This window comes from Haliotis asinina, chromosome 14 (assembly GCF_037392515.1).
Source record: "Haliotis asinina isolate JCU_RB_2024 chromosome 14, JCU_Hal_asi_v2, whole genome shotgun sequence".
NCBI lineage: Eukaryota > Metazoa > Mollusca > Gastropoda > Lepetellida > Haliotidae > Haliotis > Haliotis asinina.
Window position 1 is genome coordinate 44,387,519 of NC_090293.1, and position 22,414 is coordinate 44,409,932.

The 22,414-nt window shown below is 41.9% G+C and overlaps 1 protein-coding gene across 2 annotated transcripts in view; it reads left to right on the forward strand.

Annotated features, from left to right (window-relative positions):
- LOC137261518 (uncharacterized) overlaps positions 1 to 22,414 on the forward strand; it is a 37,957-nt gene that overhangs the window by 11,575 nt on the left and 3,968 nt on the right. For both annotated transcript variants that reach the window (XM_067799275.1, XM_067799276.1), the window contains exons 3-10: positions 9,788 to 9,840; positions 10,362 to 10,425; positions 11,789 to 11,868; positions 12,473 to 12,529; positions 13,010 to 13,091; positions 14,230 to 14,354; positions 18,155 to 18,215; positions 22,112 to 22,213. In XM_067799275.1, coding sequence (XP_067655376.1) covers positions 9,788 to 9,840; positions 10,362 to 10,425; positions 11,789 to 11,868; positions 12,473 to 12,529; positions 13,010 to 13,091; positions 14,230 to 14,354; positions 18,155 to 18,215; positions 22,112 to 22,213 — 624 coding nt within the window. The remainder of the gene's footprint in view (positions 1 to 9,787; positions 9,841 to 10,361; positions 10,426 to 11,788; positions 11,869 to 12,472; positions 12,530 to 13,009; positions 13,092 to 14,229; positions 14,355 to 18,154; positions 18,216 to 22,111; positions 22,214 to 22,414) is intronic.

Below are 22,414 nucleotides of genomic sequence, written 5' to 3' on the forward strand. Positions count from 1 at the left end.
AGTTACACCTACAGCCAACAACAGTCGGGTTGGGTTGGTCACTTTATGTTGGTTACACCACCGTTTTTTACCGGCAGCTACTCTCTTAGGATTCTTCTGCCTGGTTACTGTTGAAGTGGTCTCCACCGTCACCTCGGGACTCACTGTTTGGGGTGTGGGGGGTACCACCACTGGGGTCTCCTCCTGTGCAGCATCCATCTATACTATTATTATTATTCTTTCTCTCAAATTGACAATGTTTTGCTGTGATAATAGCCGCCGTCACTGGAGCCAACAACATACCATATTTGTGGTACAGCCCGCAGCTGATAGAGCTCACGGCGTGTTCGATAAAAGGGTCTTTCTCGAGGTCCTCCCACAGGTAAAGTCGGCGCTCTGGTGGAATGGGAAGGAAATGTGACACAATACCGGTGTATATCTGGGTCATAGCCGATCCTATTGTCTTTGTCATTTCTGCTCCGAGCCGGGACTCGTATCTAGCGTACAGCTTATCGATTTCTTCGGCTGACATTTTGTGAATTTTATCCGGGGTGTAGTCTCCAAAGTAATGTTTGGCTTTGCCGCCAACAGCCAACGCCACCAGTTTCTCTCGCTTGGGGGAATCCCCAGTTGGGGAACCCTCCAACGACAATTGTTCGAGCAATTCCTCACACTCCATCTTATAATATAACAAGTAAGATTTAGTTTTAACTATATAATACCCGATACAAACAAAACACAGAGAAATGAAGGTTAAGTTGCACACGACAAATACTTCAAATATCATAGCTATATGCTTAGCTTTGCTTAGCTTTGCTTAGCTTTGCTTAGCTTTAGCATACTATATATGCTACTGGTTGGTCGGTCTTTAGAACGAGCTTAGCGTGTTTAGTTTCAGCGAGCTGTTTCTTCACCCGTTCCCGTTCTAATTTACTCATCACATCGTTCTCTCTCAAACACTCCTCAAACGAATCCCTATCCTTGCAGTGAAATAAGGCCACCCATCGCGTCTGCTCCCTGAGGTCTTTCAACACCGAGTTGAACTTCTGCGTTAGCACCCAGACGCTGTGATTTGCATGCCGGCCGGAGAAGGCCAGGTACGATAGCATGTCTCTCTTTTTTGTTATCTCGCGATTAGCGCTGCAGTCGTCCAGTATAAACAGCGTCGGTTCCCCTTTAAATTTCTCGTGAAGAGCTTTCAACCAGTCCTGCAGGCGTGTTCCAGGGTCGATTTTATGTACGTCCGGGTCAGTCATCACCCAAGGTCGCGCGTACGTTTTATTCATGCTCAGAGTAGGGCACATGATAACGATGTTATCGAACACATCCTTGTAGTAACCCTCCAACATATCCAATACGAAAACGGTCTTCCCACAGCCAGTCTGCCCGCATATGATAGCGCAGTGTGGGTCAGTGGGTAGTTGTGGGTACCCCCGGGGGGTGTGGGGGTCTCCCCCACTAGTAGATGGCTTGCACGAATCTCCCATTGTCTATATTAAGTTGCGCGTCCATAATAACGTACAGATATAATTTCAACTTACCAGCGGTTTGAGCCTTCTTAGTAATCTGGATAGTTATCCCTTCGCTACCGTTATCTATACGGCGCCCGCTACCGTGCAGTTTATCATCATCCGTGGATCGCATGTCCAACCATAGGGCGTACTTGGTGGTCAGGTATTCACCGATCTGCACGGAGCCGAGGTCCAGGTCCTTTGTTATGTAATCCCCCACTGGTAGCTTTTTTATCTCATCCCACTGCTGGTGTGGCCTCATACCATGACTGAACAGCTGGTTGGGCACGCCCTCGATGGTCACTTCCACCTTTTCAATCTCGGGGTTGAAAAACTTCTCGCTGTCCCTCCGGAATGGATCGTAATCCTCCACGGGGACAACAAGGATACCTTTCATCGATCGCGCCGGCACGTTCAGGTTGATATTCCACACAGTGTCGCTCTTATCTCGCACGACTGATCTATGCCTCAGTACGCGATCGTACAGGATAGCCATCTTCCCAGAGTACTGGCTTCGAACCTGCCTGGCCAGCTCCGGGCTAGTGACCATGTCGAACTCCAGAGAGATGTTGTCTATGGCATAACTGGCCTCGTCACCGTTCGGCGTACGCACTACTTTGCTATAGTCGTTAAACGTGAGCTCGTATTCGAGCCTATCACCCAGCGCGGCCTGGTAAAACGGCGCGTGTCCCGTGAGCAACTCGAAGTCGAGCGGCACGCAGAATCGATTCCCGTATGCTAGAGCGATGGCCTTTTCACCGTCCGATAGCTTGTCTTGCTGGTCTGTCGTGAAGACGTATCCTATGCGCGCCCGGGTTGATTTGCTGATACCCTGGTACACATCATTGACTCGTTCTCTCTCGCTTTTCCAGAGATCCTTGTAGCAGTGAAACACGTCGCTGTCGTCGATGCTCAGCACCTCGTTACCGCTGATCTTGACGGTCGTTTTCTTGATGATAGCTCGACCCACGTTCCGCACTAGCTCGCGTTTGTCGTTGTCGGAGGTCAACGTGATATTGAACGCCAGTCGAACAGTGCCTGGTACAATGAGGTCATTCTCACCAAGGTTTGGAAATCTAACCAGCAGAGTTTGGTTCTGGTCTATCTTGCTGGGATTGTTGGTGATGGTCACCGACTGTCGCACGGCTCTGGCTCCTAATGGCTCTCTCAATTTTCTGAAAGGATCTAATTTTCTACCGTACATTGTTATATAAAAGAAATATATTTTTAATACTAATGGATGAAGACATACCTATGGATGATATGTGGGACGATAGTGCCCAGGCATTCGATGATGACCAGGAGACCTCATTCTCGCAAAGTGACGAGCTCCTTAAGGGCGCCGTCGACGATTATTACAACGCAGTTGAAAATAAATCCAAACTCAAACCGTTGGGAAGGAACTATTCCGATTTTACCCTCAGCAATGGCACGCTGCGTTTGAAGTCTCGCCCGGAGATCGATCTCATGAATAAACGCACTAGAGAACCGCTTGCTTTATCAACATTGGCCGGTAAACATGGAAGTCAGTTGGTCCAAGATGAACTAGGCTTCACAGATTACGGTGGCGCGCGACCTAAGCAGTATCCTCCGAAGTTAGTTCAAGGTCTGGAAAGTATCAGGGACGCCATATCAGATCAAAACATGACTTATGATATTAAAAAGGTGTTGGCCGACTACGAGAACAAACCCTTCCCGGGGCTCGAATTTACCATTCGGGAACTGCGGGGGTTGGATCTGACGATGCAAACCATTCGCGGACATCTCGCGAAAAGCACGGCCAAAATAAGTGAGTTAGACAACAACATCGCCTATGAAAAGAAAAAACTCGGTGAAACTGATAACGAGGCTCTGAAAGCCCACATCGAGAAACAAATACGTAATTTGGAAGATGAAAAGCAGACCTGGTTGGAGACAGCATCCTCCTTCAAAGAAAAGCTTCGATCCCAGGTCAACCGTATACGGGAAACCATCAATCAAGTCCTCTACCGAGACACCACGTTAGCAGACAGGATTCGGATATTGTTCCGGGAGCAAGGGATCACCATCGCCAGCATTCTGACTGCATTGGGTTTCATCATATCAACCCTGGTGGTGTCACTGACGGGGGGAACCCCTGTGGGGCCTGCCGGTGGGGGAGTTACCCCCACACCCCCTGGCGGTGGGGGTGTTAAAGACTGGATTAAAAAACTCGGGGAAGGCCTAGCTAAACTGGCTGGTAAAGCCGCCGAAGCCCTTCCCGGCATCCTGGGTAGCATCGTCTCGTGGTTGTTGAGCGCTCTGTCTAAAACTGCCATGTGGCTCAGTCAAAACCTGTGGGCAGCCATCGTCGCCGTGGCGGGTCTGGTGTACGTAGCGGCTAAGAAATCTTTAACCAAATAAGTCCCAAAGTTACCCCACCAACCACCAGGGCCGTTTTATTATCAATATGCTGCTGTACCCCCACATGCACATGAGGGTGTGTGGTGGACACATGAACTTTAGGCTCCGGGGGCGGCGCAACTATACCCGTTTCACGTGGTTGGGTGTGTGGGATATGTGGGGTGTTAATATCGGGGTTGATACCCAACTTTTGATCCTTCGTGGCTATGACTATTTCGTTGTTATAACCCACCACTTTTTTTATTCTCAGTTGCATATCACTCGGAGACATGTACAGCCCCACGCCGAACACGTAGTTGACTTTCGATCTGGCGTATTCTAACACGTTTTGGTAGCGTTCGATGGCCCGCGGGAGATCAACTGGAGAATTAATAGCATCCTCAACGTTGGCAACGAACTGTTTCTGAGCGTCGTAAGCAGTTCCCTTACCGATGATGTTGGAACGCGTTTGCGACTGCGCACCCAACAGCGACCACACGTACGTTCGAATCGAGTCGTTCAAGCGTATTGTACCAGCACGAGTGAATCCTTTCGATGTGTCCAGCATGAACATTTTCCACCCGTCTGCGGTTGACTGCTCCACTTTCTGGACTGTGAAAGCAACACCACCTTTAAAGTTCATACGATCATCCCTCCATTCATTACTCGACAAAGCAAAGTCCGGGCGTAGTTTACCTTGTTTCAGTACAAGATCACTGAGTTCTTTCACTGATCGCACGCCATCAGAAGGAATACCCAACCCGTGGTTCGGGCCCGGCAAACGCCAATCCGTCTTCGGGTTTATTTCGAATTCATTACAAATACGTTCGTAGGCCCGTCTATCGTATGGGTTGTTTGTTGCGCCCCACGCTTTGTCCTGTGGGAGGGGGGCACTGATCTCTTTAAGGATACGTCTGACCTGGTAGTACACGTGGAACTTGAACACAGACTGACTCAGCGGTCCACGCTGAGAGTCGGACAATGCCACACCACACCCCGTTGTAGCGCACCACACAGCAAAGTTGAATTGATTCTGCCAGAACTGCATAGGGTTGTTGAACCACGCGTGGACTGCCTCAATGTTAGTCACCATAAGCTTATACTTATCGAACACATCTAAAAGCTGGGCATTGAAATACAACTCAGGAGCAACCACGATCTTCATGGGGGAGAAATCTACATCCAGTTTAGGGTAAAACACACCAGGGGAATACATTTTAAAACTATTATATAAATAAATATATATGTAATATGTACATAACACTTCCAGGAATAACGAGCGGTGAGGCCGTTCAGCTGACGCACGCGATCGATAACACGTCAGGTCAACTCGAAGTCGCACTCTGCGATATCACCTACCTACCGCAATGGACTAACATTAATATCAGCAACAATAAGCTGTTCGTCAGTGGAACTCGCAGCCAGATAACTGACGGCTACTACAGCGTGTGCTCTCTAAACGATGAGGTCTTCAAACCCCTGGGAGCCGAACTCAAGATGAACGACTCAAACGGCACAGTGGTGTTAATCAACAACGGAAGAACCTCCTTGAGGCTAGGCCGACCATTAGCGAGGATACTCGGTATGTCTCCTGACGAGATAAAACCAACAACAACCGTCACAGGCACGAAGTTACCCGACCTAGTACCGTACCGAGAGCTGTACATTCATCTCGGTCAGGTGAGCACAACGTATAACATTCAAGGAGGTCACCCTTCCACTATACTGAGAGCAGTGCCGGTGAAAACTGAGAAATTCAACGACGGTAGAACCGAGTCGTTTTCACCACGGCAGTATAAGAGATTAACCCAGGGCAACATACCTGAGCTGACAATATCGGTGTTAGATATAAATCATAATCCTGTAAATATAGGATACCTCAGCTTAACGCTTCACGTAACATGACCAGCGCACAAGGGCCCGGAGTGAAAAAATGCGTCAATATCGGGATCTCCGACCTCGGAGACACACGCGGTTTCGACGCTCCCGGAGTAGATGGTAAATCGTATGCCTTGCAACTGAAAAACAACATTTACAAACGCGTTGAAATCCCCTCCGGTGGAACCCTAAGTGATATGATAGATACCACAAGAGCAACAGTAAACACTAAGTACTCCCTTGTCAACACCGGTGATAATAGTTGGGTAATATACCCATCGTTCGGAGGTAAACTGTTCGACTTAGACGATGTTGAGAGCACTACCGTCGTCAAAAACAAACCATATATGCTCGTCTTCACCGAAGATGACAAGTGGGTGTTGTTACCCGATAACAAATGGTTTCTCAATATTAGACTCGTCTCCCCTTACGTGTTCACGGATAACAAAGACAACCACCTAAACAAAGTCGTGAACAATGGAACCCTGCTCGTGGCTTACGTCCCAACTCAGAGACGTAGCATAGTCGTCAGCCCAGTCAACACTATAGCAGCCCACATGCTATCGAGTAAACCGGCCATGCAAAACGTGAAATTGCAGTTGGTGTCTGAATTCGAAGGCGTGGTTAAGATACTAGAGAGTCTACCGGCAAACTCAACACTGTTCATCAAAGTCTACCTAGGGGAACCATCGGTGAATGATGTCGAGATCGTGAAGGGGATCAAACTCGGGTGGGTGAAACGACACCAGTATCAAGTTTGCAACGTTTACGTGCGGGTGGGTGTCGACTCCAAGACCAGTCTGCAGGGGGTCAACGTGATCGTGGAAAATAAGATATCACTAATCAATATCTTCCTGCCTGACAACATACACTTCATGGGTATTAAGTTAACCCCTGAATTATTATCAGAAAACCAGTTGGAAATTATATCATAATAGTATAATAATGACTAGTCATCGTCCCAACACTACACTTAACGACCTAGGAGATACGGAGGGATTCGATCAGCCTGGTGAGGAAGATGAATTATACATCCTACACTTCAAAGACAATGTGTACAGACGGGTGCCGTTACCAGATTTTAAAAAACCTAAATGGCTGATCAACTTAACACCCACCTCACCTAATATGATATTAAATAATGGGTATATCTCTAAGATTAGGAACAACGGTATCTGGCCCGGGGATTTCATTCCGGAGAATACATTAGTAAACACAGAATCTATTAGTTACGAAAAAAATGGGTTAAGGGCTCATCCAGACAATAAATTAAAATTTAGCAGTGATCTTGATAGAATATATTCCCCTTACACCCTCATCATAGAAGTCTTCTTTACGTCTTTCTATAGAACCATCCCAATATCACACCAAATTTTACCCGGGGTGTCAATACACTGGGCTAAAGAACACATAAACCAATATTGCCGTATTGTTATACAACAGGATACCCACGGGGGTCCTATAAACTACTTAATAAACCTCAGTGGGGTTTATGTTTCAACAAGAGATTTTATTTACCTCTCACCTATTTCCCTGACTAGTGGTCTAGAACTTGTAGACTTCAAATTCATTGATAGACTTTTAATTGAAACCCAATTAAAAAATCTTTCAAAATATATATTATAGGATGGGTCTGTACCCAGTCGTAGAGGAAGTAGCGAAGACGCTGGAAACCGTAGATGGGTTCCGTTTGAGGCAGTTATGTGATGTGAAACGCCAACTAGAACAAGACCGTGACACGCGGAAAGCACTATGTAAAAAATATAATAGAGCTTTCAATATCGTAGACGGGGCTGACACTATCCTTATTACAACCAGCATGGGACTAGGGGCGGCAGGCGTTGGGTTGTTAACCACCATCGTGGCTGCACCTATAGTGCTAGGTTTTGAAATAACAGCTGGGATAGCGGGGGTGTTAGGGTTGACGCTTAAGTTGGTATCACGCAGACTGCATCGTAAGGCATTGAAACACGACGAGATCAGGGTTCTGGCCGAAGCAAAGCTGAACACAGTTAGTGAGCGTATTTCCACGGCACTCTCTGACAGTAAAATCTCAGAAGAGGAGTTTCGTTCAATCCTATCTGAACTCAAAAAATATAACGAAATGAAACAAGATATTCGATCCAAGTCTCGTAAGTCTGCTATCAGCGAGGACGAGAAAAAAAAGTACATAGAACAGGGAATACAAAAAGCCCAGCAAGCCTTTATTATGAACACCAAAGAGATCGTAGGCGGTTCACGTTAAACTGTTTCATCGATATAAACGTGACATAGGGCGGTCAAAACTTACAACAAATTATTGATCGTACCGTACGGCACAGTGTTACCTCCTACCAAGGCACAGTAATTACCGCCAACTTTTTTATAGTAGGGGTAATAGTAGCAAGAGCTAATGGGCCCACCAAAGCCTTATTTAGTAAATAAGGCTTTGTAGAGGGGTTTTATGAAAGTGTTTTAAAACCCCCATTCCCTATACTACTGGACACATTCACTAATTTCCCAATCATCTGACCATGATAAGGCCATTTTATCTACATTTAGGAAACATAACAGGAGGATTTTACGGAGGAGAGATTCCTGCAGAAATGGGTAATGCTGACTTTTGTCAAAGTCAAGAGCAACATCATTGGGAGCGGCACAATGGCTTTATGCAAATTAATGTGCAATGATATTGTATTACAATTAATACAAAGGACAATTTTAAATGCCCATATTGAAATTAGACTCTGTCATTATAAACGATGGCTGATGTGAAAAATAATAACTTCCATGCTGATATTATTCAGGATGTAGCTACCATGGAGTCTCACTATCGCTATAAAAAGAAACAGGTTGGAGGGGGCATCTCAAAAGCAAAACCAGGACTGGTGTAGCAAACAGTGTTTGGGGTCTGGTCTGGGGATAGAGATATCAGCTAATATATGATATTCCCCTACGGACCAGCTGACATTAATCTGTGGAAGAACACGGCATGTAATAACAATTTATAACTAATATCCAGTCTTGTTGATCTTCGGGTGGTCATGCTACCTATATAATTATTTTGAGACATTTAATGCAATGCTTTTCTATGGGTATCATCCACATAGTGATATTAGTTTTTAATCTTTATTTACTAGTTTTAATGGTAATTGTGATATTCTAGTTGTTCTACTGTTCTTCGTTGACAGGTTTTTATAGTAGACATATATTTCATTTCAATATTAAATGTTCTCGTCACGATATGGCTGAAATATTGCCGATGTGACAATAAATCTTAACTCACTCACTTATATGGGTATCAGGTATCATACTCCTTTACATATCTCAAGAAAAGCTTTATGAAAAAAAGAAACATAAGATGTTAATCAATAGATGAGACATATTCAACACACATGAAAAAGCGAAAAATGTCCTTTAGAAGGCCCCTTGTGCCATGTGAGTTGACGGTCCGTCGTCATACCTGGCTGAGCGACCTTATTGCCATCTATAGTCTGATTTATTGTTTTCACAATTTCAGCAGCTAGTCATGCTTTTGCCAGGTTTAACGATTAAATATGCTTTTCTGGATAACCTCTGATACATCGTCCTGAATGCTCACTTAGACCAAAGTGAGTTATAGCAACAGGTCCTGTTTACTGTTGTGTAAATTTAAGGAATACAGATTATCATCCTAAAAACATTTTTTTCTGTCTCTGACACCACTTTAATATATTGATTTGTATTTACCATGATAATTATTCACAACGTTATCATTGTTTTTCATCACCTCTTTTATCAATACTAGTAAATATTGGGCACAATGTGTGAAGCACATTTTCTGGTGTCCCCCGCCGTGACATCGCTGGAATATTGCTAAAAGCAGCGAAAACTAAACTGACTCACTACTAGTAAATATTATAGGCACGGAAGCATATGACTATGAGCCCTGGTTTCAATATCAAATCCCATGGTTGTAGCTTGACTGAATTTTAGTGTGGTCATAGCTTGACTTGATCATTGCTTGACTTGACTGGAGCTTGACTGTCACAATTTATTAATATGAAATTACGTTCAGAATGACATGTATTTCTTTTTAGCTTCACAAGATCTCCTTAAATGGGCTGCACACGAAGACAATCGTGCTATTCAGGTAAGCCATCACACATGGGCAAGATAATCCACCTATAAATATATATACATGCCTCTGTAGGGCTTCTGCACTGTTGCCTAAGATGCCTTATTTTCAAAAACCTAAACCTCTTGACACCTATCCACAGTAGATCTTTTCCCTTAGGTTACAAATATAGATCTCAGAGGTCAATAACTAAATATCTCTCGATTACCGGTAAATATTGGAGATGTTTCTTTGAACAAACGTGAAAAAGTGTATGAAAGAAACTAATATATTTCACATCACTTGTTCGTGGTGCCATGTTTTTGCATGGATTATCAACAAAACAGTATCCAAACATAATACTGAAGAGGACCATGAATAAAGTCCTCAATTTTATTGTGGGAAGAAATCAAAATTTATTCTATGTTTCAAAATTTAATGTACGATGTTATACAATTTTCATATCAGTAATCCTTAAATAGTCTTTCTTATCAACAATATTTCAGATTATCAATTTTAGCCTGGCTGAGTAATAATGAATCATTTTCTGTTGCCAGGATGTTGCAAACCAGCTGGCTGAACTGAATCTTGTATGGACTGAAGTACAACGAGAATTTATTGGTGGGTACATGCTTCCAAAATGTCTGCCATTTGTTGCAATCATTTTCCATTCTAGCTCTCAATACTGCAACAGATTTTGTTCCTGGAAAGTATTTGGTGACCTTAAAGTCACAATGTCATGTTTATTTGACAACCTTTTTTTCTGCCTATAAAAACATGTTTATACTTTGGGGGCATATGATTATTGATGCAGTAAAACCCTTATTATCCCTTACGACTTGCCTAAAATCGATAATTGAAACTTCGAGGCAAACAACCTCAAGGCACAAGCACTTGCCATATATGGAATGGAAACAATTCCCCTGTCCTGGAAAAACTGTAGCAAGAGGTGTTGTCCAAGTTTGCCGAATTGGTTTCAATCATAAGTTATGTGCAGTATATTTGTAGAGAGCGCTCCAAGGGACATATCTCTATGGGCTTTGCTTGAAAGGTTGTTTGGCCAATCGATTTAATTCAACATTGCATTATTTTATTCAAATTTTTTTGCGTAAATATTGTAATCTGTAATTTTGGGCGGGCATAAACAAATTGTAGCTTCCCTGCAAACTGATAGTTAGTACTGGTATTGAGAGAAACACATTCAGTATTCTCATAATTGTGTAACTTCAGATGTGAACTGTATGTGGCATTAGAATATGAGTTAGGCAAGGAATAAAATGTGAAGATAGAAATGCATCAGCCCTTGCTTGTCATAAGCAGGGCTATGTGAATCGGGTTGTTGAATACTCCAACATATCATCACATTTCACACCCATGAAGATCCGGGTTAGAATTGATCTTCAGTAACCCATGCTTGTCAGAAGAGACGACTAACGACTGCTCGCTGACTTGGTTGACCAACATGTCTTTGTATCCCAACTGCCTTGATCGCTGCTCGTGGTGTTGATCACTGGAGAGTCTGGTCCAGACTGGCGCCATATGGCTCACTCGCACCCTCCCTCACTTACACACCTGCATATGATGTGATTTATAGGATTATCTGGTCCAGACTCAGTTGTTTACAGACCGGTGCTCTATGGCTCACTCGCACCCTCCCTCACTTACACCCCTGCATATGATGTGATTTATAGGATTATCTGGTCCAGACTCAGTTGTTTACAGACCGGTGCTATATGGCTCACTCGCACCCTCCCTCACTTACACACCTGCATATGATGTGATTTATAGGATTATCTGGTCCAGACTCAATTGTTTACAGACTGGCGCCATATGGCTCACTCACACCCTCCCTCACTTACACACCTGCATATGATGTGATTTATAGGATTATCTGGTCCAGGCATGAAACAGTTGGAATACAGTTAAATAATGTGTTTCACAGTGAACAGTTAATAAGTTTTTTGTGATGATATGTATTTTTCAGAGCACATCAAAGAATACAAACATATGTATGAGATGATCCTAGAGGGAGAGAAGCATGTCGCCCACGCCAAAACCAACTTTGTAAGTAACTTGTAACTACCATTAATATTTCTTGTCTGATAAATTCTTTATCTACAAATCTTGTGCCCCATTCTACATGGCAGTCTTCATGGTGACTAGATCCAAGCTGTCATGCTCTACATTGGCTTCAGCATGGCAACCAGTAGACTACCCCCATTGCCCCATTATTGAGCAGACGTCGTTTCAGCTCTGGTAGGCACTAGTATCTAAACATATCCAGATGTTCGGGTACCAGCAGCACACAAATGATCTCACAAACTCAGTGAATTAGGAAGCATCCATCATGGTTGACCAGTGCAGTTGGACCCCTAGTTCGGCTAATCCAAACTTCTAAAATGAAATCTTTACCAGGTAATTGCTGATTAAATACTTGACCTGCCTTACCTTGTTTTTTGTGATTATTAAACAGTCACAGTTGATGTCTTGAGGAAAGTTCAAAACTGAAGTTGACTCAAAAAACATGTCCAAGACTCCCTGTCATGGCACCAGGTAGTCTTGATTTTTATGCCTACAGCAAATACTGCAGTAGTTGGAAATATGTGATAAGCAGTTCAGTTCCTTGTGTTGTTGCATACAGTAAAAACTATACACACCTCTACCCTAGGCTTCCTGTGAGCAGCGTGAAGTGAAGATCAGAAAGGAGCTCAAGAAAGCCTTCAAGGTAGGAATGGCTACTTGACGATCATTATCAAGCCAACAAGTTCCTTCAACTGATTTAAGTCAATATTAGCACCAAGTATGTTATGCCATGACTTGCTTTTTTTTCTATGTAACCAGTTCCTTATTTCACAATGGAGAGTTATCACAAATGATAAATACAGTCAAGTCTCGTTGATCCGACTTCTGTTTTTCCAACAATCAGCATTATCCAAAGCTTTTGTTGGTAACAAATTGAATAAGCGTAATTTAGTCTCAATTATCTAGTCCGGCATACTTGTCAGTCTGACAATTTGCTGTGCAACGGACAGTGTCAGATTAACAAGACTTGATCTATTTAATGTCAAAACAGTTAAGGATCTTTTTGTAGTATTAATTATCTAACATATGTATATTCTACTACTGTAGAAGTGGAAACTTTTATTTCAAGTTGTGCTCAGGTCAAGTGTGGAAGTAATTACTGTATATCTGTATATGTTTTTAGAAAGCTACTTCGGCTGAGCTCCAGAGTTTGGAAGGAAGATTATCGCAAGCTGAAAGAGCCAAGGACTTGGCTCAGGTTGAAGGTAGGTTCTGACTATCAGCAGATGGTCATGATGATGATATGTGGTAGCAGATACCTCAGCCTTGAAGCCTGGTGCTCTTTAGGTTCAGCCATGTCTCTGCCACACTCAGCAATATTCCAACTATATGGCGGCAGTTTGTAATTAATCAACTCTGGACCATACAATCCAGTGATCATCAGCATGAGCATCGATCTGTGCAATTGGAAACCGGTGTTGTGTCAAGCAAGTAAACGAGCCTGACCACCCAATCCTTATCACCTGTTACAACAAGAATCTGCCATAGCGTAGACCCGTCCATAGATGTTTCACTGTCTACTACTGTGTTGTTGTAGGTGTTGGTTGTTCTTGTGTGTTGGCAGATATTTCTCAAAGTCACAACACAAGTTTGTCTGAAGGTCCACAACTTTTTATTGCGAGCTGTTTAACTAGGAGCTTAGAGCTCAGCTCCCATTTTCAAAACTGACCAACTCAAGTTCATTAGCTTGAATATATCTCAGTCTTGACTTTTTGAGTGCCTTCCTAAAATGGTAATATGGCAAAACCATGCAGAACCTCATCCACAACCCACATGCCTTTCATGCAATCATCATTAGTATCATCCTTCTCTTGACCTCGTAAAACCATGGCAGAAACCTGCAGCATTTCAAGAGTATGTTTAAATCCCGCACCCCATTATCAGGCCACCAGCCAAACTGCTGATCAGTGCATGCCTGGCATGTGACGTCGTTATATCCCCCATGCAGTGTTTGCTAAGGGGACAGAGGGAGGGTATGTGTTACTACCCAGCTGAAAATTCGCCGGGCACACACTACAGAAGGCACACGGTATAGTGTATGTGATATTCAGTATATTGCACTTGGTATAGTGTATGTGATATTCAGTATATTGCACACGGTATAGTGTATGTGATATTCAGTATATTGCACACGGTATAGTGTATGTGATATTCAGTATATTGCACTTGGTATAGTGTATGTGATATTCAGTATATTGCACTTGATATACTGTATACTGCATGTGATAATAGCATGGATTGCTGACGATCAATTCTAACCTGGATCTTCATGAGTCTGTGACAAGATGTATAACAAGTACCGGTATATTAATAACTGCTGATTTTGAAAGGTTTACGTTGCAGTTGCTGACAGAGTGCATGAAAATGAAGCAGTCAAGCTGATCAGAATCAAAGAGGGACTGTTGAAAGTGTCTGAAGCTTATTGTGATTTTTCCAAAAAATGTTCTGTGATATTTGATGCACAATCGGTAAGTATAACCATTCTGACCATTACTGTATTATATGTGTGAAGTCCATTTCTGGCGTCCCCACCGTGATATTGCTGACATATTGCTTAAAAGCTGCGTCAAACCCTACACACTCACTCATTATAGTATATATTATAGTCACATTGCTGACACTGTACTGTTTTCATTATCCTTTGAAACATGGCCAAAAAGATGTTTTATATATGTTTTACAAAATTACATATTTCATTACTGCAAGTTTTGAATTTGAAGAACAGATGCATATGTATAGCTTGTATCAGACCAACAACACATACAGTCTCACAGTCCCTGCACAACATTGTTTCCACCCAGGCATTACTGGCCAAATTTTCCTCCAACTCGGGTTCTGGGCCTAGATTTTCTAAGCTCTCTTAGTGCTAAGATAGTCGTAAGTTGATGACTTTTCCTTACCCTGGCTCATTATGCTTATCTCCTCCCTCTATGTGAAGATAGTGGAACACTTGAATGGATGTACAATACACTTGCCCATCAGAAACTTCCCTTTCCGGCCATTATGATCACATGACCAGCCATGCTTGCCATGCTCTCCTTAATTGCCTGACAAGGACAGTTTGAGGCACTTTGGTTCCTGATAGGGCAATAAGTTTTTTGCTTAATTTTCGGTCCTATAATCCAAATTGTGTCACATTCGGTATTGATGATGTTGCTTCCATCCATTCCGAGTGCTCACACTCATGAATCCCACTACGGCCACCAGTGTTCACTGTATACATCCGCCGTTCGATGATGCCATCAAGAAAACTCCAAGGAAAAGTTTTGATGTATATACAACATGAAGGAGTTCAACAAGGATTATATACTGACACCAGATCGGTTCAGAATGATCCATCTATCAGAACTGCGGCATCACATCTGTCCAGTGGATTATTTAGCCAACATCAATCTACAGGATACCTGCCTGTATGTTCCAATACATCCGGACTCCAGGAAAAATCTTCGCTTCCTATTCAACAGAGCCTGACCCTCCGCTATTTCCGTCGGATTCAGTAAGCATAATAAGCATGAGTCGGGATAAGGAAAAATATGTAATTTCTTAATAAAATTGATATTTCATAATTATCCTGACTCATGACATCAAGCTCTCCCAAGCGTTTGGAGTATCTTCAGCCCCATGACTATTTACTCGGGTCACCAAGCCAATAGTCACCTACCTACATCAACGGGGACATCGCAGTGCCTTTTACCTGGACGATGGCATTCAAGCTCATCACAAGACAAGTCAACTCAGACTACAGTGAGACTTCACCATCAGGCTGCTAATTCAACTCAGATGGCTTGTGAATCTAATGAAATCAGAAATAGAGTCGCAGCAAGACCCTCAACTCCTCGAGATTCGATTCATCACTCCGTTGAACTGCATTGTCGTCCCAGAGGGTCTGTGGGTCAAAATTCAAGCCATGATAGAAGTTTAGAACAAGCTCTACTCTCTCTGTTACCACTACAAAAGTGGCAATGTCTACTACTTGGTCTGCTCACATCAGCACAGGATTTGACCAGACAAGGACGTCTAAAACTACGCCTACAACTACAGTTCCTGATTCAGCACCTCAACACTTCAGATCGGATTGCTCTGACAGACAGCTTGAGACCATATCTACTATGGTGGACTCACCGATCGAATGTCTGCACAGGAACTTATTTGTTAGAGCTGGTCAACAACAACCATCTCTATGTAGATGGTCACCACAAGGTTGGCAGCAGGAATCTGAATGGGCAACGAATGCATTCAGGATATAAAAAGCTGTTAGCAATGCAGTTCATCATTGGTTGACACAAATTGAGGAACAAAATACTGATGGTTCATACTGACAACTCAACACTAGCGTTCCACATAAACAAGCAAGGATCAACACAATCTCATACACTGCTATGACTGGCCTTTCAACGCTTCAACATCGTCGACGACGTGACCTTTCACATAAAAGCTTATCACATCCCAGGTGCATGCAACATCATGGCTGACACGCTGTCATGCCCTCTACAACCATCATACTCTGATGGATGCTACATAAGAGGTGTTTTGACTCATCAGTCAGACATTCGGATCTCTTAAAATAATCCTATTTGCCACAAGGTTCAACAAGCAGACACCAACATTCGCAACTCCAGCGCCGGATCTGTTACAGATGCTCTCAGCATCTCTTGGGAAGGACTGAACACTTACGTGTTGCCCCTCCAGTACTACAACCGAAAGCTTTCAGGAAGATAACAGGCGATGCTGATTCAACTGATTTTGGTTGCACCTTACTGGCCAGCGAGAGATTGGTTCCCAGTAGTCATCAAGGAACTAGGACACCAACACTGCAACTACCACAGTGGAACAACCTACTCATCCATCCAAGCACACAGCAATCCAACATCTTTCCAACTTCTCGTATGGATTGTATCAAAGCGTGCTTAAAAAATCCAGGATATCCAGCTGCTGAGTATAATGGTTGAGAGTCCATGCACACATCTTGTACAGGCTAGCATGAGTGCATGATGACCCTGTACTCATCATGAAGATACTTGTACATGAAGAAGGGTCACGACTGGTCTTGATTGGAAATCTTGACATACAGTTGCATTAGACACTAGCAGGACACTAGCTAATCTATATATCATCACGTTCCAGTCATCGAATGCTTCCAAAGAAGACCAGTTCGACTGGATGTGATCCCCCCATTTCACAGATGAATACTGGAAGAACAGGACAGAACTATCGCTGTTACTGTTCCTGAAGTGGGGGAAAGTACTGGATGTACTTGTGACAGTCAACAGAATCCAGTCTGACCCTCCACTGTTTCTGTAAGCATAATATGCGTGAACGAGGTTAAGGGAAAATACGCAATTGTCTGAATGAATTGATATTTTATACTTATCCTGACACATGACGCCAGCCCTTCCAGCCACCCCTTTCAGACACGCTGAATTCCCATTAATTCTCGTGTCAGGCTTGAGAGATATGAAGAGAGTGAAAAGCATGGCTTGTCATTTGACCGTAATGGCAGGAAAGGGAGGCTTCTAATCGGTGAGTGTATTGTACATCTGTTTCATTTAGAAGTGAACTTCAAGGGATTTCAAGTGTTCCACTGTCTTTGCACAGAGGGAGGAGATAAGCATAATAAGCAGGAGTCAGGATAAGTATAAAATATCAAAATTATTCAGAAAATTACATTTAAGGTATGGCACTTACAACTGTCTTAGCACTAAGGAAGCTTCAAAGTATAAAATATCAATTTTATTCAGAAAATTACACTTAATGTATGGCACTATCTTAGCACTAAGAAAGCTTCGAAAATCTAGACCCTGATTATTGAAGCTCACAGGCTGCCTTTATTTTATAAATGTTGCCTGCAGACAGTGTATTTGCTGATGTTTTCCATTGCACTACTACAAGAACCATAAGACATTCGTTAAATTATAATTTCAGAGCATTTATGTTGTGATTGTTTAAAAAAAACTTGAGTAAATCTTTAAATGGCCTTTAATGTGATACATGTGAACTGGAAATTAATTTATGTCAAAATACCGTATCCCGAAACTGTAGTAACATTTAGAATTGATTTGAAAAGGAGCATGTTTTTGATTCAGTCTTTCACCTATTAAAACAAACTACAGAAGATGTCATATTTTGTTAACCTGTAATTTATATTTCTGTGTCTCTGCACTCTGATGCTCATCATTAAAAGACTCAGAAGGGTTTTTTAAACAACTATATCAGATAAAGACACTTTGCTGGAATACATTTGTAATCAAACATTGAAATTGTTTTGCAGCAAATAGCCCACCAACTACCAGATGTGCATGGCCAGGATCTAGGCGACATTAAATACACAGGTAAGCTGGAGATCCCATAGGATCCAATTTGTTGCCATAAGGTGAACTGGATGTGAATAGTAAGGTCTTAAGATTTGTCTCTATGTCAAACGTGATTTTGTGTCTCAGCCGCAACATAGAACTCGGGACTATGTATTCAGCAGCGTCTGTAAATATTTACGTACATCCCGATGCTTAATGCAATATCTCATGAAATGCTGTACCCAGTGTCTTCAAATTCAGTGACAGCCTACATTGGGAGATTACGCATACCCCTGTTGATTTGGATGGCCTTGACATTATATTCAAGGATTACCATGATTCTTTGTCCTTTTTCCTTGTTAATGTGCTATCTCATGAACTGTTGTTCCTATGGTCTTCATAGTGGGTGACAGCCTAAACTAGAGAATTACACAAACATCAGTTGATTTGGGTGACCATGACCTCATTTTCAAGGTGACCATGACTGTTTGACCACTTTTCAAACTTACGAAAATGCAGTATCTCATAAAGCCTAGCCCTCAATGTTTTCAGTTTAGGTCAGTAGCTTACATTGGGTATTCATGCAGCCTCCAGTCATTTCCGGCATCTTATGTGTGACCGAAAAGTAAAAAGTAGTGAATATGTCTTAAATATTTCATGCATGTCACTGCTGTGGAACCAGAGATTCCACAGATTTGTTTGGTTAACTTTCCATTGCTGCCGGGGCAGTAGGGTAGCCTACTGGTAAATCTAGTAAATCTACAAATATTATTTTGGACCAGTGAAGTGTAAATAGGACCAATAATTATTGTTCACCCGTTTGTTCTTGTCTTGTGGGAAAGTTTAAACAATTTCTTTCCCTGTATAACCTTGGCCACGTTGCCATATATGACATGGAGGTACGACAGTGATAAGTCTATGTTAGTGTGTACGAGGTATGACAGACGTAAGTCTATGTTAGAGTGTACAAGGTATGACGGTCGTAAGTCTCTGTTACAGTACAGGAGGTACAGCAGTCATAAGTCTGTGTTACAGTACAGGAGGTACGACAGTCGTAAGTCTGTGTTACAGTACAGGAGATACAGCAGTCGTAAGTCTGTGTTACAGTACAGGAGGTACGACAGTCGTAAGTCTGTTTTACAGTATAGGTGGTACAACAGTTGTTAGGCTATGTTACAATATAGGAGGTACGACAGTTGTTAGGCTATGCTACAATATAGGGGGTACGGCTGTCATACGTCTGTTACGGTATATGAGTCGTAAGTCTTTGTTGCAGTACAGAAAGAGTGACAAACATAAGTCTATGTTACAGTACAGAAAGAGTGACAAACATAAGTCTTTGTTACAGTACAGAAAGAGTGACAAACATAAGTCTATGTTACAGTACAGAAAGAGTGACAAACATAAGTCTATGTTACACTGCAGAAAGAGTGACAAACACAAGTCTATGTTACAGTACAGAAAGAGTGACAAACATAAGTCTTTGTTACAGTACAGAAAGAGTGACAAACACAAGTCTATGTTACAGTACAGAAAGAGTGACAAACATAAGTCTATGTTACAGTACAGAAAGAGTGACAAACATAAGTCTATGTTACACTGCAGAAAGAGTGACAAACACAAGTCTATGTTACAGTACAGAGTGACAAACATAAGTCTTTGTTACAGTACAGAAAGAGTGACAAACACAAGTCTATGTTACAGTACAGAAAGAGTGACAAACATAAGTCTTTGTTACAGTACAGAAAGAGTGACAAACATAAATCTATGTTACACTGCAGAAAGAGTGACAAACACAAGTCTATGTTACAGTACAGAAAGAGTGACAAACATAAGTCTATGTTACAGTACAGAAAGAGTGACAAACATAAGTCTTTGTTACAGTACAGAAAGAGTGACAAACACAAGTCTATGTTACAGTACAGATGGTGATGGTGTCACTATGCACAGATTTCCACCAGACCCCGTAATTTGTGCTTAAATTGGTTGTTAGTGTGTGCGAAGCGAGCGTTGTGGAAGCCTGTGGTATATACTTAATCGGATGGTTCACCCCCCTACCACGCCTCCAGGATAAAAAATGGAGTTCAAATTTCATCAAGTTTATAAAATCAAGACATGCTTACTACGCATTGCTTACCAAAAGGATTTTTCATGAATATAACACTTTCTTCCTCGGAAACGAGGTTGTGGTCGAAATGACAGTATTATCGTAAGTAATATCATATTGACCCCCGCCTCGCTTCCAAGAGTGAAATTGTTATGTTATAAGCAATGTCATGTAAAATCCTAATATCCATCAATAAAATAATTGTTTTACTACCAGTGAAAAGTAATTTTGATTTTGTTTGTCGGTGAAAACAGGCTTAAATAGCATTCATCCTCAGACAGGGCGCCGCCATTTTTGAAAATCATGAAGTCACGCCCTAAAGTCCGTGAGAATGATTAAGATTATGGTTTGTTCTCATCAAGTTGGAAAATCAAAACTACTTTCTGCTAGTAGTTAAATATGTATTTGAATCATAACCAAAAGGAGTTTGCATGACACAACCTATAACATAACCTAAGCGAGGTCGGTGTCAAAGTGAAAATACTTCGCGATAAATCAAAAATACTACACTTGCTAAATTTACTTTGTTTGTAACGTTCACTCACCAGTATGTAGACACTTGTCAATATGCGTCGTTATACTTGGTCTCATAATCCTAATTACTTTATAATTATACTTGTATGCATTTTGAAACTTATAACTTTTTAAAAAGAAGCAATCTGTGAATGTATAACAGGAATATAATATCTAGACATTTTATAGTTTGCTTATATGAATCATACTTCGGACGCACGCCCTAGCGTATGTCGTCTGCATCATTACACTTCACGACGAAAACAATGATTCTGTTGAAAGCTACAACAACTTAATAGAAACGAAATGCGAATATTAAAATTGAGAGTGTATTCAGTATAGATTCGTAAATGAACATACATAAACACTACCTTTTGACAAATCCCCAATTTAAATCTGCATAAAAGTAATTAATCAATCAGCGAGTTATCAGTTCATCCTTTGATCGATCCAGACACAAGAAATGCCAAATGGGGGCCTTTGTCGGGTAATCTAAGTGGCGTTACCACTAATTATACCTGTTATAAATTCATTAACAGAGCATCAAGTGAATGATGACAAATAATGTGTAGGTTTATACCACCTAACATGGGTTACAACCTAGTGACACCAAGTGATTTTGACAGAATCGTCTATGAAAACAAGGGTTGTAACTCAAAAACTAGGTAGAGCAGGAGATAAAACTAAATGATAGTAGATTGTGAGAACATATAGCTTTCATTTTTCACAACAGCTTTCACCATTTCAGGTTTGTACAAACCCGTAAACAAATTAGTTAACCCCCTGAAATGTGGATGAATTCTGCATAGACCCTCATATCTATAACTACTATTACGTCACAGAGACGCGCTGCTCTGATTGGTTGAAATTTCATTTGCGGTTGAGAATTGTGCACTGTTGTCAAAAAGGTCAATTTAAGGTAATTAAAGATCAAAATGAGCCATTTTAATGACGGGGTTTCATTTATAACAATGTCAATGAGTGATTTATGCATTTTCACCCCCTAGAGTATATGTGATCTTTAAAAGTCTGTTCCAGTATAGGAGGTACAACAGTCATAATTGTAGTGCTGTATGACATGACCAGATGGCTAGGTTTGATGACTTCTTGTTTGACCCTAACAGTATGAATTTTCAGTCACATTATCAGTCACGGGATTGTCTGGTTCAGACTCAATTATTTACTGTCTATATTCATATGGCTGGAATACTACTGAGTGTGGCAATAAGATCTTAACAAAATGGTTGATGTATTGGAAAATATCATTAAGGTGATGAAGTTTGTAACTACCAGAGTGCTGTTTATTATTTCCTAGGTTCTGGGACTACCAAGTTCTACGTACAGGAAGCCAAGGAGAAGATTCGCCAGTATAGGCGCCAGTCACACAACTTCCATTCACCTCAACAGCAGACTTATGGTAAGGGGTGATAGCTTATCTCTTCTACCCTTGTGTGGGGCAGTGGGGTTCTGTGGTGAAAGTGTTCACTCATCATGTCGAACACCTGGTTCAATTCCACATGGGTACAATGTTTGAAGCCCATTTTTAGTGTCCCTTGCCATGATATTGCTGGAATCTTGCAAAAACCAAAGTAAAACTAAGCTGACTCACTCACATCTT